The sequence below is a fragment of the Myxine glutinosa genome, chromosome 2 (genome assembly GCF_964187855.1).
Source record: "Myxine glutinosa chromosome 2, kmMyxGlut1.1, whole genome shotgun sequence".
Lineage (NCBI taxonomy): Eukaryota > Metazoa > Chordata > Myxini > Myxiniformes > Myxinidae > Myxine > Myxine glutinosa.
In genome coordinates, this window is record NC_136262.1 from 269,771,962 (window position 1) to 269,789,524 (window position 17,563).

The 17,563-nt window shown below is 45.7% G+C and overlaps 1 protein-coding gene across 2 annotated transcripts in view; it reads left to right on the forward strand.

Moving 5' to 3' along the window:
- The window catches only part of LOC137420554 (GDNF family receptor alpha-4), an 80,204-nt gene that overhangs the window by 34,258 nt on the left and 28,383 nt on the right, over positions 1 to 17,563 (forward strand). For both annotated transcript variants that reach the window (XM_068105703.2, XM_068105702.2), the window contains exon 5: positions 10,652 to 10,761. In XM_068105703.2, coding sequence (XP_067961804.2) covers positions 10,652 to 10,761 — 110 coding nt within the window. The remainder of the gene's footprint in view (positions 1 to 10,651; positions 10,762 to 17,563) is intronic.

Sequence of the window (17,563 nt, forward strand, 5' to 3'; positions counted from 1 at the left end):
CCATGCGGAAGGGTCCACACGGGTTAGGTCCACGCAACCCTAGCAGGTTCTTCCCAAGATTTCAGATGAAACGCTTTGCCTTAAATGTCTCCCTTCAAAAGGGAATGTTTGCCCAAACGAGTGGTCTGTGAGAGCAGGTAGAAAGGAAAGGTATTTTGTGCAGTGATACATTGATTTGTGCCAGGACAATGCCAGGCCTAATTTCACGCCCCACTATGACGTCATAATATAATTTAGTGTATCTTATACATATACCGTCTTATACTCGCTATACCGTCTTTATGTGTTTCTCCAAACTGAGATGCTGCAACATTTTATACCCGAACAGCACTCAGTAGAGAGCACACACACCTCCACCTGGTTGGCCATATCTCCCAATGGTGAAGAATCACTTAAAAAATTAAATAATTCTCATATCCGAATCCATATTCAGATCTTCACCAAAATCGAATCGATTCTTCCTTGTCACACACCCAACCTGTTCACCAAGTTTCGTCCAAATCCATCCACAACTTTTTGAGATATTTTGTTCACAAACGGACAGACAGACGGACAGACAGACAGGGTGAAAACATAACCTGCATCCACCTTTGGTGACGAAAGTAAATATAACATCTGAATCACGAATGAAATGCAATCTATTCGCAAACCTAGAGACACCGGTTATGGGAGCAGTGGCAGCACTCACCTGCGACCAACGTGTGCTCCCGTGTCATCGACACGCTCATGCCGTGGTCACCTGAGCACGCCATGGTCATATGTGCTCGACACACTCACGTGCACATGCCGTGGTCATCTGCGCTCAACGGATTTGCATGCGATCGACGTGTGATCAAAGTGCTCACCTGGGATCGACGTGTGATCAAAGTGCTCACCTGGGATCGACGTGCTCATATGCATCCACTGACGTCGCACTTTCTAAAACCAGAGCGTGCCCCCTGTTATATACATACATACCTATGTATATATGGGCTGATAGGATGAACACATACTCACCTCTTAGGTGTCTTGGCTGGGTTCGAATCCCGAGCCACCTATAAACTGTCAGTTTGGTGTTCCTCGGATGGACGTTAAACCAGGAATCCCGACGTTAAACCAGGACTCCCGACGTTAAACCAGGACTCCCGACGTTAAACCAGGACTCCCGACGTTAAACCAGGACTCCCGACGTTAAACCAGGACTCCCGACGTTAAACAAGGACTCCCGACGTTAAACCAGGACTCCCGACGTTAAACCAGGACTCCCGACGTTAAACCAGGACTCCCGACGTTAAACCAGGACTCCCGACGTTAAACCAGGACTCCCGACGTTAAACCAGGACTCCCGACGTTAAACCAGGACTCCCGACGTTAAACAAGGACTCCCGACGTTAAACCAGGACTCCCGACGTTAAACCAGGACTCCCGACGTTAAACCAGGACTCCCGACGTTAAACAAGGACTCCCGACGTTAAACAAGGACTTCCGACGTTAAACCAGGACTCCCGACGTTAAACCAGGACTCCCGACGTTAAACCAGGACTCCCGACGTTAAACAAGGACTCCCGACGTTAAACCAGGACTCCCGACGTTAAACCAGGACTCCCGACGTTAAACCAGGACTCCCGATGTTAAACCAGGACTCCCGACGTTAAACCAGGACTCCCGACGTTAAACCAGGACTCCCGACGTTAAACCAGGACTCCCGACGTTAAACAAGGACTCCCGACGTTAAACAAGGACTTCCGACGTTAAACCAGGACTCCCGACGTTAAACCAGGACTCCCGACGTTAAACCAGGACTCCCGACGTTAAACAAGGACTCCCGACGTTAAACCAGGACTCCCGACGTTAAACCAGGACTCCCGACGTTAAACCAGGACTCCCGACGTTAAACAAGGACTCCCGACGTTAAACCAGGACTCCCGACGTTAAACCAGGACTCCCGACGTTAAACCAGGACTCCCGATGTTAAACCAGGACTCCCATCTGCCAGCACTGGTTGCTGAACCATAAAGATTCCATGGTGTCCTTCACAAAGAGGAGGCAAGTATTGCCGGTACCAGGAACAAATTACAAATTCCTGCCCAAACTAGGCGAATGTCAGGCCGAGCCAGCCGGTTCGTGAAAGACTTGGGCCAAGCTTCCCCTGACCGACTCCACAAGGTGGGATAATAGTGCCCGTTAAAGAACAATAAATATATATATACATAATTATGTGTGTGTGGCTAACCCCCGCTCTAGCAGGGAAAATGGCCTTAAAATGCCTGTTGTTGTTGTATACATGTGTGTGTGTGCATGTACGTGTGTGTGTGTGTATGTGTGTGTGTGTGTGTGTGTGTATATATATGTATATGTGTGTATATATATATATATGTATATATATATATACAGTCACGTGAAAAAGTAAGTACACCCCATGTAAAGTTTTCACTTTTTAACATATTTCAACATACAGCTATTTGATCTTCATTTCAACAATATTGATAGATAAAGGTGATATAATACAACAAATATCATGAAACATTTACATTTTGTAGTCCATTGTATAATTTAAATAAACATAAATGCAAATTTCGCATGTGGAAAAAGTAAGTACACCCTTACATTTATCACTACTTCAAATACCTAAAATTAGAATCAGGTGCACCAGCTCAGGTGCAAATGATTAGAACATCGTTAGAGAAGATCTTGGAGGAACCTGTCTTATTTAAACCTCAGACATTTAGTTTGGTTTGCTCTTTGTTGTTGAAGTGTGCGGCGTCACCATACCTAGATCAAAAGAGCTCTCTGAGGCCTTCAGAAAGAAGGTTATAGATGCCTACGAGTCTGGGAAGGGATTTAAAAAGATCTCCAAACAATTTGAAATCAATCATTCGACTGTCCGGAAGATCATCTGCAAGTGGAGGAGATTCCAAACAACTGCCAACTTGTTCAGACCAGGCCGCCCTAGCAAGTTCAGCCCGAGAGCAGACCGCAAGATGCTGAAAAAAGTCTCTAAGAACCCCAGAATGTCATCACGGGACCTACAGGTAGCTCTTCCACTGTTGATGTCAAAGTGCACGAGTCTACCATTAGAAAGAGGCTGCACAAATTTGATCTACGTGGGAGGTGTGCCAGGAGGAAACCTTTGCTGTCCAGAAAGAACATCAGGGCAAGACTAAAGTTTGCCAATGAACACCTGGGCAAAGACCAGCACTTCTGGAACAATGTGCTCTGGACAGATGAGTCAAAGGTAGAGCTATTTGGCCACAGTACCAGAAGACATGTTTGGCGAAAACCAAAGACAGCATTTGACCACAAGAACCTGATACCAACTGTAAAGCATGATGGTGGAAATATTAAGGTTTGGGGCAGCTTTGCTGCATCTGGGCCTGGGCAGCTCACCATCATAGAATCCACTATGAATTCTTCATTGTACCAGAGGGTGCTTGAGGATAATGTGAGGCCATCTGTCGGAAAGTTGAAGCTCAACCGAACGTGGACGTTGTAACATGACAATGACCCTAAACATACCAGTAAATCCACCAAGGAATGGCTGAAAAGAAAGAAATGGAGGGTTCTGGAATGGCCAAGTCAAAAGGGCAAAAAATTCTCCCAGTCGATGTCAAAGACTGGTAGACAGTTATAAGAAACGCTGACTTGAGGTCGTTTCTGCCAAAGGGGACAATACCACCTATTAGAGCCAAGGGTGTACTTACTTTTTCAAGTGACTGTATATTGATATATATATATATATATATATATATATATATATATATATATATATATATGTATACACGCATATAAATCAGTTTCAAAAAATAACAAGAAAACATCCAAGGCACAGGAAGTAGCAGAGGTCGGGTAAACTGCGTTAAACCTCAAAGATGTAGGAAGTATGAATTGACATTCCTCTTAAAGGAGAGTAAATCGTAGGATAATGGGAAGCATGTTACAGGAAGTGAATTCCAGAGTGAGACAGCACGAGGGATAAAACTATCTCCATGGCCTTTCATTCTGCATCTTGGATCAGCTATAGTGTACAGGTGTGCGGAGATGGCAAACTGAGTCTTGGGTCCAAACACTCGTATGGGAGGAACCAAGTTAGAAAGTCCAACAGAACATTTGCCAAGAAAATATCTATAGAACAAACCAAGAGTGACAACAGACCTACGGTGAGAGAGCTGTTGAAGAGTTGAACACATCTCCACACCAACCTGGTTGACTATGCGTTTCTGGAGCCAATCAAGTAAAGATAAGTGGCAAGCTGGTGCTCCAGCCCAAATGTGACAACAGTACTCCATGAGGGGACGTATAGTTGCCTTATACAGGTACAAAATGGCCTCAGGCGGTAAATACCTCTGTGCTCGATAAAGACAACCAACTCGCTTGGAAGCACTCCCAGCAACACCAGAAATGTACTTATCCTAACGGAGGTTAGAAGACATGTCCAGACCAAGAAGCCAAAGCTCCGATGATTTTGGTAAGGTTGAAGACCCCATGTGCACAAAAGGGGAAGACCTGCTCCTGGAGCGAGATATGGACAACAGTTTCGTTCTCTTTGCATTGAAGGTTACCTGCCACTCATGCCCCCACGTCAACACATTCTCGAAATCATTGTCCAGAGAAACTCCGACCTCATTACGAGTGGCATTTAGTGAATCAGCAGATGTACAGTAGAGTGAGGAATGATCAGCATACATGGCTAGCTGAGACAGAACATTATGAGGAAGATCATTGATATAAACAAGGAACAATGTGGGACCAAGGACAGAACCCTGTGGAACACCAGAAAGGATGGAGCAAGTTGGAGAAGATTGACCCTCAAGTACCACCTTCATCTTGAGATTTGAAAGGAAAGCTGAGACTATTGAATGCATCACTCCAGATACACCATGTGACTGAAGCTTGTGGAGCAAACCCTTGTGCCATACTTTATCAAAGGCTTTTGAGAGATTCAAAGCAACTAATTGAGCTTCACCCTTGAGCTCCAATGCCCTGTTCACATGATCCGTAATTGAGGATAGCAGATCACCTGTAGAGCAAGAATAGCGAAGGCCATACTGGCAAATGGCGAGAAGTTCATTGTCCTCCAGATGGCTGAGAAGTTGTTCATTGATGAAGCATTCAAATGCCTTACTTATTACAGGAAGCAGGCTGATGGGGTGATAGTTACTTGGTTCAGAATGCTCACCTGCACCCTTGAAAACACCTGGTTACAACAGAAGCCACTTTCCATGATGAAGGAAACAATGAAGCAGACAAGCGCATGTTGAAGAGCTTGGCAAGAATCGGTGACAGTTCGGGACAACACAACTCCAACACAATCACAGAGATTCCATCAGGACCAGTCGCTTTGGAGGCATCTAGGGTACGAATAATTCTGGTAACCTTCTTAGGAGTGATAAATGGAACAAGAATATCAGAGTCTGTACGAGATGGAAAATCAGGAAGAGGGTATCCCTGATCATTGAGTGTTGAATTAGAAATAAAGCGGTTTGAAAAGAGCTTAGTCTTATCCAGAGGTGAAGTAACAACCTCTGGTCCATGAAAAAGAGGAGGTATAGAAGATTTATTTCGGTTGAGTACACTGTTGGTAAACTGTCAAAAGTCCCAAGAGCCAAATTGCTGAGTCGCAATGGAATCGGCTACAGAAGCAGCACATTGTTGCTTGACATCATCAAGAACTCTTTTACAGTGGTTACTTGCTTTGTGGAAGAGACATTTGGACTCCAGAGACCCTTGCACATGGTACTGCTTGAAATAGTGGTTGCGATGAGCAATTGATGATGCACAAGCCGGAGTGAACCATGGATGGGAATGGACCTTCACTTTATCGGCACAAGAGGGAATATAAATGCCCCTACCCGTGCAAATCCATTGGGATATTTCATCGGCAGCCATATCAGGACCAAGGCTAAAAGCTGAGGTCTGTGGCACATCAGCAAGAAATGAACGGAATCCATCCCAATCAGCTTTCCCAAACTGAAACACAGTGCGGTGAAAAGTATGCACTGGAGTCGAGAATGAGGAGAAGGAGACACAAACAGAAACAATGGAATGATCCGAGTTACCGATTGGAGACAGAACATCGGCAACACAATCACCTGGGTGAGAACACAGAAAGAGATCAAGCAGGTATCTTCCATCAGAAGCACGGTCAAGAATATGAGTGAGAGAGGAAACAATTTGGGTGAGGTTTTAAGAGATTGAGAAATGACAGGCATTTATACCAGGGAGGTTGGTATTGCGGGAGTGTACCAACCAATCCTTGTGGTGTATACCAACCAAATACCATGATGTGTGCAGAAGGGTGGAGTAAAATAGACCTGTCAATGCTGTCTGAGATTGCATCGAGTGCGGCACAAGAGGGAAAGTAAGGTGAGCGATGCAGAAAGATATGTTGTTGAATGCAGGAGAGCAAGGCGGAAACACGTAAACTCATGAGAGCCACTTCCAAGAGAGTTTACACGAGCTCAAGGTAGACAATCCTTAACATAGATACCAAGACCATGAGAAGGAGGGTGATCAAGTCGATGACAAATGTAACCAGGTAACTTGAAAGAAACGGAGGAGTTACCACTGTCCAACCGACACTCAGATGGAGCCAGCAGGTCAGGTGAGTTAAGCTGATTGCACAGAAGAACAGTTGGAGCGAAATCCCCGACATTGGAAAAGCAAATATTAAATGGATTTGAGCTTCGCTGTGCACGGGCTGGTGGATTAGCACGCACGTCGCACAGGTAGAGATCTGTTATTCTTAGATTGTTGAACCAGATTAATAGTGACAGAAATATATAAAACATTGAAAGGTAGTGAACAGGCCCGGACAAGGAAGAAGAAGAAAACGAAGGAGAGGACAGTCAAAGTTACCTTAACAAATCTACAGACCAGTCCAAGCCACTCAATAAGGTCCCACAAACTCATGCGAACACATTGTCATAGCAATGCCACTCTGATGGCCTCAGGAATGCAACCAAAATGGCTGCACGGACCACCCCGATGCATGTCCATGGCAGCAGAACCATTTCGATATTTTACACCTGTTGATAGATCAGCTTCTCAGAGCGTTACCAAAGAGTTCGGGATCCGGTACTACCAGGTGGACATGACCTGCGACATGTTTATTTCTGGTACCCTTCACAGAGCTAGAATTCATCAGATCATGGACAAGAAAAATGCAAAATAACTTAGACGAGAAATGATAGAATAGAAGAAAATAAAGAAGACAAGGACAAAAACAATGAAGAAGAAGTGGAGAAAGGAGATGAAGAAGAAGACTGAAAGGTACCATTCACCTTGTCCTGAAACAAGGGAAACCCTCTTCACAGGACCACTGAGAAGGTGAGGGTGACGAGGCCAGGCGGAAAAATGACTTTTCCTACCCCAAAAAATGTGTGACTACACTTCGTCTGGCTCCTACCCGTTGACCTGCGTGGCTAGGTAAAACCTAGCAGCAGCAAAGTTCCCACCAGTCTCGCCCAAAGGGTCACAGGAGAACGCAAGCTTCCCCACTACGATCAAAGTGGTAGTCACAATCGGGGAGGTAATTTGTAAGATGTTATATTTGGGGGGCGGCAGGAGGGAATTTGTAAGATGTTATATTTGGGGGGTAGCAGGAGAGAATTTGTAAGATGTTATATTTGGGGGTGGCAGGAGGGAATTTGTAAGATGTTATATTTGGGGGGCGGCAAAAGGGAATTTGTACGATGTTATATGTGGGGGGTGGCAGGAGAGAATTTGTAAGATGTTATATTTGGGGGGCAGAAGGAGGGAATTTGTAAGATGTTATATTTGGGGGGCGGCAGGAGGGAATTTGTAAGATGTCATATTTGGGGGGTGGCAGGAGGGAATTTGTAAGATGTTATATTATGGGGGCATCAGGCAGTAATTTGTAAGATGTTATATTTGGGGGGCTGCAGGAAGGTAATTTGTAAGATGTTATATTTCGGGGGCAGCAGGAGGTAATTTGTAAGATGTTATATTTGGGGGGCTGCAGGAAGGTAATTTGTAAGATGTTATATTTCGGGGGCAGCAGGAGGTAATTTGTAAGATGTTATATTTGGGGGGCTGCAGGAGGGAATTTGTAATATGTTATATTTGGAGGGCGCATGAGGGAATTTTTAAGATGTTATATTTGGGGGTGGCAGGAGGGAATTTGTAAGATGTTATACTTGGGCGGCCGCAGGAGGAAATTTGTAAGATCTTATATTTGGGGGGCGGCAGGAGGTAATTTGTAAGTGGTTATATTTGGGGCGGCAGGAGGGAATTTGTAAGATGTTATATTTGGGGAGGGGGGGGGGCAGGCGGGAATTTGTCAGATGTTATTTGTGGGGGTGGCAGGAGGTAATTTGTAACATGTTATATGTGTGGGTGGCAGGAGGGAATTTGTAAGATGATAAATTTGGGAGGCAGCAGGAGGGAATTTGTAAGATGTTATATGTGGGGTTGGCAGGAGGTAATTTGTAAGATGTGATATGTGGGGGTGGCAGGAGGGAATTTGTCAGATGTTATATTTGGGAGGCGGCAGGGGGGAATTTGTACGATGTTATATTTGGGGTGGCAGGATGTAATTTCTAAGATGTTATATTTTGGGGGCTGCAGGAAGGTAATTTGTAAGATGTTATATTTCGGGGGCAGCAGGAGGTAATTTGTAAGATGTTATATTTGGGAGGCGGCAGGAGAGAATTTGTAAGATGTTATATTTGGGGTGGCAGGATGGAATTTCTAAGATGTTATATTTTGGGGGCTGCAGGAGGGAATTTGTAAGATGTTATATTTCGGGGGCAGCAGGAGGTAATTTGTAAGATGTTATATTTGGGGGGCTGCAGGAGGGAATTTGTAATATGTTATATTTGGAGGGCGCATGAGGGAATATGTAAGATGTTATATTTGGGGGTGGCAGGAGGGAATTTGTAAGATGTTATATTTTGGGGGCTGCAGGAGGGAATTTGTAAGATGTTATATTTGGGGGGGGGGCATGCTGGAATTTGTAAGATGTTCTATTCGGGTGGCCGCAGAGGGAATTTGTAAGATGTTATATTTGGGGGGCTGCAGGAGGTAATTTGTAAGATGTTATATTTGGGGGGCTGCAGGAGGTAATTTGTAAGATGTTATATTTGGGGGGCTGCAGGAGGGAATTTGTAATATGTTATATTTGGAGGGCGCATGAGGGAATATGTAAGATGTTATATTTGGGGGTGGCAGGAGGGAATTTGTAAGATGTTATATTTTGGGGGCTGCAGGAGGGAATTTGTAAGATGTTATATTTGGGGGGGGCATGCTGGAATTTGTAAGATGTTATATTCGGGTGGCCGCAGAGGGAATTTGTAAGATGTTATATTTGGGGGGCTGCAGGAGGTAATTTGTAAGATGTTATATTTGGGGCGGCAGGAGGGAATTTGTAAGATGTTATATTTGGGGGGGGGGCAGGCTGGAATTTGTAAGATGTTATATTCGGGTGGCCGCAGAGGGAATTTGTAAGATGTTATACTCGGGTGGCCGCAGGAGGGAATTTGTAAGATGTTATATTCGGGTGGCCGCAGGCGGGAATTTGTAAGATGTTATACTCGGGTGGCCGCAGGAGGGAATTTGTAAGATGTTATATTGGGGGGGGGGGGGCAGGAGGGAATTTGTAAGATGTTATATTTGCAGGGGGGTGGGGGGGCCTCCCTCAATGTTTTACTCCATGTACAGTAATAAAACGTTCACCAGGTTATATGGAATCATTTGAACCTGAAGTAGGAACCTTTACCTCTCCCATTGCTTGTTCATTTCTTGGTAAAATACAAGAACTTTTTGAAGGTATATATTGTGCCAGAGATTATGGGGTTCGGGAGGATGTGTTTTAACCTTCAAAGGCCACCTGGATGGGCCACCGTGTTTGTCATTTCCCCGATGTTCAGGTGTTATGGTAAGGTAAAATGTTTTACAAACGAATGTGACATTTCATTAGGTTTTGTTGACTTTATCCATGACGTACCATGTGGTGCTTTAAAAAGATGAAGGGCCATGTTGAAATGCAGCACTCGCAGTCTGGTTGGTCTGCTTGGACGTTTTGAAAGTAACAGGTGGGCCCGGTGCCAGGCAGGTTGGCGCTCCTGCCAAACAGGCCAACTCATTTAGACCTTTTCTGCTCTTGTAAGTGTTTTCTCATCGATTTAGCTCAGGGATGGTGAAGTGCTTGTAAAATAGTCTTGGGGTTTGAGGCTTTGGGGTTCAAATCCAGGCAGACCCAGACGACCCTCGGGGCATTTGGACAGCACATCACACAGGTAATTGTCAATAACAGAGAAACAACGAGACACCTGTCAAGAAATCAACCTGGACAATCGGAATGGTTTATGTGGTTTGGTATTTGATGTTCTCATCTCAATGTACAGGTCACGTGGTTCATTCTCATCTCAATGTACAGGTCACGTGGTTCATTCTCATCTCAATGTACAGGTCACGTGGTTCATTCTCATCTCAATGTACAGGTCACGTGGTTCTTTCCGTGCACACTCCTGTGTCACGTTTTTTATTGTCTCTTTTTTCGTGTAAATGGAAATTGTTGTGTCCTAATTCCCGTGAGCTGTTCACAGGTATTTTTAATTTAAAAGGTGAATGAACTCATTGCGCCACGTGACCAGTCGAGCTCATGTGAACAAGGTGTTTGTGCAGTCCACGTGACCCTGTCCATGTCGCACAGGTCCCGTCTTGCAGACTTCTTCACCAACTGTCGTGCATCGTCTCACTCCCGCACGGCCTGCTATCATGACAACTATGCGGCCTGCCTGATGGCATACACCGGCCTTGTGGGTAAGGCCTGATGGCATACACCGGCCTTGTGGGTAAGGCCTGATGGCATACACCGGCCTTGTGGGTAAGGCCTGATGGCATACACCGGCCTTGTGGGTAAGGCCTGATGGCATACACCGGCCTTGTGGGTAAGGCCTGATGCTGATGGCATACACCGGCCTTGTGGGTAAGGCATGACCCGCACTATCCCCGGGACAGACGGCGTACGGGTGTACACAGAGAACGGCTGCGTTGGGGGTAGGGTAGGGGTTGGGGGTGGGGTAGGGGGTAGGGGGTAGGGGGTGAGGGGTAGGGGGTGAGGGGTAGGGGGTGAGGGGTATGGGGTGAGGGTGTCATCACATTTCCTTTGTACCCCTGAGTGCTCTGGAATGATACTTTACCCCAAAGTGACGCAGCAGCTGCGAGATCACAGGTTACCTTCCTTACAGTGTGCGACTGAGCTCACCAAATGAGCTTTTCGTAAATGTGTGCAATTATTTACAAACACAGCTTCACTTTTCTTTACCATCGGATAGAATAACAACACATACTTCCTTTAGAGAGTGAAACTCCCTACGTGATGATCAGCATCGGCCGAATCCAAGTTCGGATACAACAAACAATGTAAAGGTTCCGTCAAGATCGGATCAGGGCCGAGAGAGATCCCACGGTCAGGACGAGACCTGAGCGGAGGACGGGCCTTCCCTGTTTGTTTCAACATTGGTGGAGTCAAACTTGGGATAATTATGGAATAAACATCAGTGTGTGTGTATGTTGCTGTGTTTGTGTTTGTGTGTGTGTCTGTGTTGCTGTGTTTGTGTGTGTGTGTGTTACTGTGTTTGTGTGTGTGTGTGTGTTGCTGTGTGTTACTGTGTTTATGTTTGTGTGTGTTACTGTGTTTGTGTGTGTGTTGCTGTGTTTGTGTGTGTGTGTTACTGTGTTTGTGTGTGTGTGTGTGTGTGTTACTGTGTTTGTGTGTGTGTGTGTGTGTGTTTGTGTGTGTTACTGTGTGTGTGTGTGTGTTACTATGTGTGTGTTTGTGTGCGTTACTGTGTTAGTTTGTGTGTGTGTGTGTGTGTTACTATATGTGTGTGTGTGTGTGTGTTACTATGTGTGTGTTAGTTTGTGTGTGTGTGTGTTGCTGTGTTTGTGTTTGTGTGTGTGTTGCTGTGTTTGTGTGTGTTACTGTGTTTGTGTGTGTGTTGCTGTGTTTGTGTGTGTGTGTGTTACTGTGTTTGTGTGTGTGTGTGTTGCTGTGTTTGTGTGTGTTACTGTGTGTGTGTGTGTGTGTTACTATGTGTGTGTTTGTGTGCGTTACTGTGTTAGTTTGTGTGTGTGTGTTACTATATGTGTGTGTGTGTGTGTATTACTATGTGTGTGTTAGTTTGTGTGTGTGTGTGTGTGTGTGTGTGTGTGTGTGTGTGTGTGTGTGTGTGTGTGTGTGTGTGTGTGTGTGTGTAACTGAAATTTTAACGAAACTGTCAGCTGAAGGAGCAAAAGAACGTCATTGTCCTCCACGAATGGTTTATTAAATTGCAGAAGCACGGCCTGGTACTTCGTAAGCAGTTTGTGAGTGTAACTTCCATGGGATTGGGTGTCACTCCACTGCGTCAGAGTCCACTGTACCTGCGATCTATTTATGGAATCCCCCTAATAGACGGGTCAATTTTCAAAAAAGCTTAACCCCGAAGGCAAATCGTGTTAATTTAGGGCACACAATGTTTTTAGGGGTATTGAGGGGTGCTGAACTCAAATCTGCTGCATGCCCAGCTCAAAAATGGCCGACAATGCCTCAAAATTGAGAAATCCAAGATGGCCGCCACCACCAGGCTGAAATGCATTTATCTACATATCTTTTTGACTAAACAAGGTAGAAACTTGAATGAAATGTGCTTTTGTAGGTTTTCATATATGGGGAATCCAATGCCATATTCAGTTTTGAAATAAAGTGTGAATAAACTGCTTGAAACTCATATTTATTTCTAAAATAGTCGTTTTTAACGATGAATAATTCGTCGACCAGATAAGATCCACAAGCCCCATCCCTCCCCCTCCCAACCAGGAACACAGACCGCCCATTTAAGCCCAGAGGGACACTACATATGATTTAAATGTTGGCAGGAAACATATTAGGGATGCAATTCCCATCTTGGCGAAGCAAAGTAAGGTACCTCAAATAACACTGACGCTCTTCGACGTAAACCAACATTTGACAAGCAATTTATTTATTTGTAACATGACAGCAACGGCAATAATTTTTCCTCAATTGTGCATGAATTGTATGAGCTGATCATATCTGCTGTCAAAGCGTTATATACAGTCCTTCATTGTGTGTACAGGTAGATGTGCCCACATGAACTTATTCCCGGTCGTCATGAGTGTTCCGGCAGTTGTCGCCAAGTTTCCTTTAGTTTTTTTTTTTTTTTTTTTTGTATACAAGATCGAGGCTCGTGAAAGAGCTAACATTAATCACACAAAAAGACAAACCGACACATAAAACACAAAAAATAAGGGGAGCGGCAGACAAGATGGGGAGAGGGGGAAGGACACAAATACAACATTTGAGAGCAGGGACAACGGGAGAAATGTGGGAGGGGGAGGGCTTTGGGGGAGATGGGAGAGGTATAAAACATATCAACACTGCAAGGACTTCCAGGAAAGAAGTTGGAATTTCCAAAAAAAAAAGTGTATCTGGGGTGAATTAGTGGGGGTAGAAAAGATCAAGGTTTTGGATGGGGGAAGATAAGAGATGGTGGTCAACAACTGTTTTAAAGACCTGGAGGGACGAGTGGGATTGAAGGGAGTGGGGGAGTTTGTTCCAGAGGTGGGAGAAAAGAGGAATGAAGGAGTGAAGGTGAGCAGAGAGCCTAGATTTTGGCAGTTTAACCATAAGAGGGTTGCAGGCAGATCTTGTGTGACCTGAAGGAATATTGGGGGGGCAGAGCACAGAGAGAGCTTGGGGAGCAAGGCCGGTGAGGAGTCGGTAGAAGACAGAAAGACCACCAACCTGTCTGCGGTGATTGAGTGAAAGGCCCTCGGAGTTAGCTTCATCGCAGGAGATTCCATTGATTCTGAAAGCTTTGGTTTCAACAGCGTGAAGCCGAGATAGGTGTGAGGCAGGAGCACCAGCCCAGAGGGGGGAACAGTATTCCATAGAGCTGCGGATGAAAGCCTTGTATGTGGTGAGGAGCTCAGTTGTGCCAAGGAAGGACTTCGCACGACGGAGGATGCCAAGTTGGCGACTGGCTTTGGAGGCCAGCTTGGAAATGTGGTTTTCCCAAGAAACATCATGGCAGATAGTGACACCCAAAAGCTTGAGCGACAGAACTTCTTGGAGAGGATTGTTGAGAAAGTAGATGGGAGGGTTTTCCAGTCGGTCCTTTCGGAAAGACATTGTAAGAGTGTGGGATTTGTCAGGATTGAAAGACATGTTCCATTTGTTTGAACAGTCTGTGATTTTTTTCCAGGTCTGCAGAGAGTGAGGAGGCTGCAGACTGCCGATCTGAGGGATTAGGAATGGAGCGGCAGATAGTGGAGTCATCAGCAAAGAGATAGAGGATTTTCCAGAGAGTCGGAGTGATCATTGATGAAGACCAGAAATAGCACAGGGCCCAGAACACTACCTTGGGGAACTCCAGCCAGAACAGGAGGGGAGATGAGAGAAATCCATTCAGGGCCACATGTTGCCTTCGACCAGAGAGGAAGTCCGCAAGCCATGAGTGGAGATTTTCTTGGATACCATAGGAGGAGAGTTTGGTGAGCAGAGCTGGGTGCCAGACCGTATCAAAGGCACGTGATATGTCAAGTGAGACAGCTCTGATTTCCTCTTTGGCATTGAGGACCTCCATCCATTGTTGAGACAGCAGAAGCAACATGTCCAGAGTAGAATGACCTGGTCTGAAACCAGATTGATGATCAGAGATCAAGCCATTGGAGAAGAGAAAGGATTTTATATCCGAAGCAATGATGGATTCCATGACTTTGCTGATAATTGGAAGCAGGCTGATTGGTCTGTAGTTGCAAGGATCTGTTTTTGCACCTTTTTGTGTAAATCGGTAATGTTTGCTGATTTCCAAGATGCTGGCAGATGACCTTGAGCAAAAGAGAGGGTGAAAAGAACAGAGAGAGGGTGAGATAGAGCGGCAGAGCAGGATTTTAGGACCCGTGAGCTGATGCCGTCTGGTCCAGTTGCAGAATCAGAGTCGAGGTTTGACAGAAACTTCTCCACCTTGTCAGGAGAGGATGACACAGAGTCCAGGAGCAGTTGGGTTCGACTGGGAAAGGTGGGAACAGAGAGAGATGGGTTTGGGACACAAGATTTTGAGGCAAACACAGAGTTGAGGCATTCGGCTTTGTCACGTGCAGTGTCAACTGTGTCACCATTTGAGGTAAGGGAGGGGATGGAGGGGGAACAAACACCAGAAACGGATTTGACCAGATGCCACCATGATTTGGAGGAAGGAGACAGGTTTGAGAGTTCAATCTTGAGTGTGGAGAGATAGTGCTTCCTGGCACTCCTGAGGGTCGACACACACTTGTTCCGAGCTTGGTGGGAGGAACTGAGATTGCCTTCAGTTGGATTTGCCTTCCAAGAGGCAAACGCAAGTTGGTTCAGGGCAACTGCCTCACCACAAGATTCAGTGTACCATGGACGGGAGGAAGGGTAAGACAACTGAAGACGAGATGGGATAAATCTGTGCATGAGAGAGAGCAGTTTGCTTTGGAAGAATTCCCAGGAAGAATTTATGTCAGAGGCAGTAGAGATGGGAGACCAGTCCAGATGATTGATGGCTGCTTGCAGACGGTGCAAGTCAGCCTGAGTGAAATGCCAGACTCGTCAGCGCTGAGGAGGCTCTCTGAGAATGGCCAGAGAGATGTCCACTTTAACAAGCACATGATCAGAAGAACCGATTGGAGCAGAAGAATAGCAGCAGACATTTGCAGGGAAGTTAGTCATAACCAAGTCAAAAAGAGAAGATACTCCATTGACTGAGATCCGGGTCGGGAAATTGACAGATTGTGTCAGTCCCAATGAGTCGCATAAGTCCTTTGCTGAGGTGCCATGGCTGGTGAGAGATGAACCCACACCCAGCCAGCTGGCATGATGACAGTTGAAGTCGCCACATATGAGGAAGAGAGAATTTGGATGAGTTGATCGAAGTTGGTCCATGTTGTCCGACAGCGAAATGCACGCCTCGATGCATTCCATGCAAATTTTCCTCCAGCTGCAGCGTTGGCTGAGGCACCCCTTGGTACAACCACATGAGGTGATCTCCCTGCAAGCTTTCGGCATGGATGGCAGTGAGAGTAGCCGTGGCACTAATTGACCATCCAGGTGCATCCATCCCATTTCGGTCACTGGATGAAGATCAGGTTATGGCGAGTGTGCTTGGTTCCAGACACTTGCTTGATAGTGTGAACGCATGATGTGAAACTTTGCTGCATCTGAGGTTGGTGGCAGAGTCTCTTGTGCACGACCGATACAAAACAACTTGACTCGTGCTTTGTTGCATGTATCGACCTCTGGCACGCCATATATCTTACAGATGAATTTCTCTGTTTGTTGCAGGTATGATGTCAGTCATCGCCTCGGGGATGTGGAATGTTCCTGTCTTGGAAATCTCAATTCCATTGAGGAGATCACCTTCAGGTGGACCGTGTTGCCAGGCAGCCACTTGAGAGGCATGGAATGTTCCTTTTCCGTCCAGAGTGTACTCATTAATGTCGACGTTGTCTGTCAAGAAATGGACAAAGCGACCCTTTACTAGATTTTGGGAAACAACAGCACCATCGTCGTCCAAGGTCTCTCATGCCTTCTTAGCCAGTGCAGTGCCAAGTTTGATTACCTCACGTTAACTCATGACACCTGCCTGGTGAAACATGTTCACCAACTCTTTCGAACGTGTAGCTTGGTGAAGGGTACTGGCCATTCATATGTGCTTCGGAGTGAGGAACGTGTCTCCATTGGCTGTGTACATAAGATCCTGAGCGATGCTGATGATTCTAAGCCGCCGTCTGGCTTCGTTCTTATCATCGTCCAGTTCATCATCCTCCAGTAGACGCTGACCACCTACTAGTAACAAGTTGAGGAACATGTACATGCTGTCGGGTATGCTGTCTATTGCTGTCTTCGCTGATGTCTGTCCCTTTTGGTTTGGGATGTGACAACATGTCACCACCGATCTGCAATGCCACGTGGACCATGCTCAGGAACTTATCCTGATCCTCATGTTTGAATGAAGGAATGAGTCTATTAATATCAGTGGTGTCGTCTTTCACCATTGCTGACACTGGAATATGCTGGAATTTGGATGGAACCAATACAGTATGAGGTTCATTTCGAGGCTGATCATGCAGTACAACGACTTCGTCTATGCCCTCAAGACGGTCAGCTAATTTGTCCTTGAAAGTGTTCCTCCGACTCAGAAATGAAGATGGTATATCTATCTGAGCATCACTAGCTATTGTGCAGTACCTGTCCCACACATTTACTAGATCCTGGATATCAGCTTGCTCTGCTGATTGTTCAAGTTCTTGGCAAAGCCACGCTGACGTCATCTCCGTGCTCTGGAGTGACGTATTTGCTCGGCGTTTTGTCCTACGTTCGAACTTGACGATGCAACTCGTGTGATGTTTTTCATCTGCAGCTGTCAGATCATTTACACAAACTAGTCGAACTCTTAAGAATTGGTCATACTTCGCTGCTTCCAATATTCTGCTGCTGACTTTCATTTCTTGTATGAGATGAAGTGCTTCTTTCTGATCTTGTTGACAAGAGATACACTGCTTCCAATCTATCTGAGGTGTTTTGCTCCATAGACTA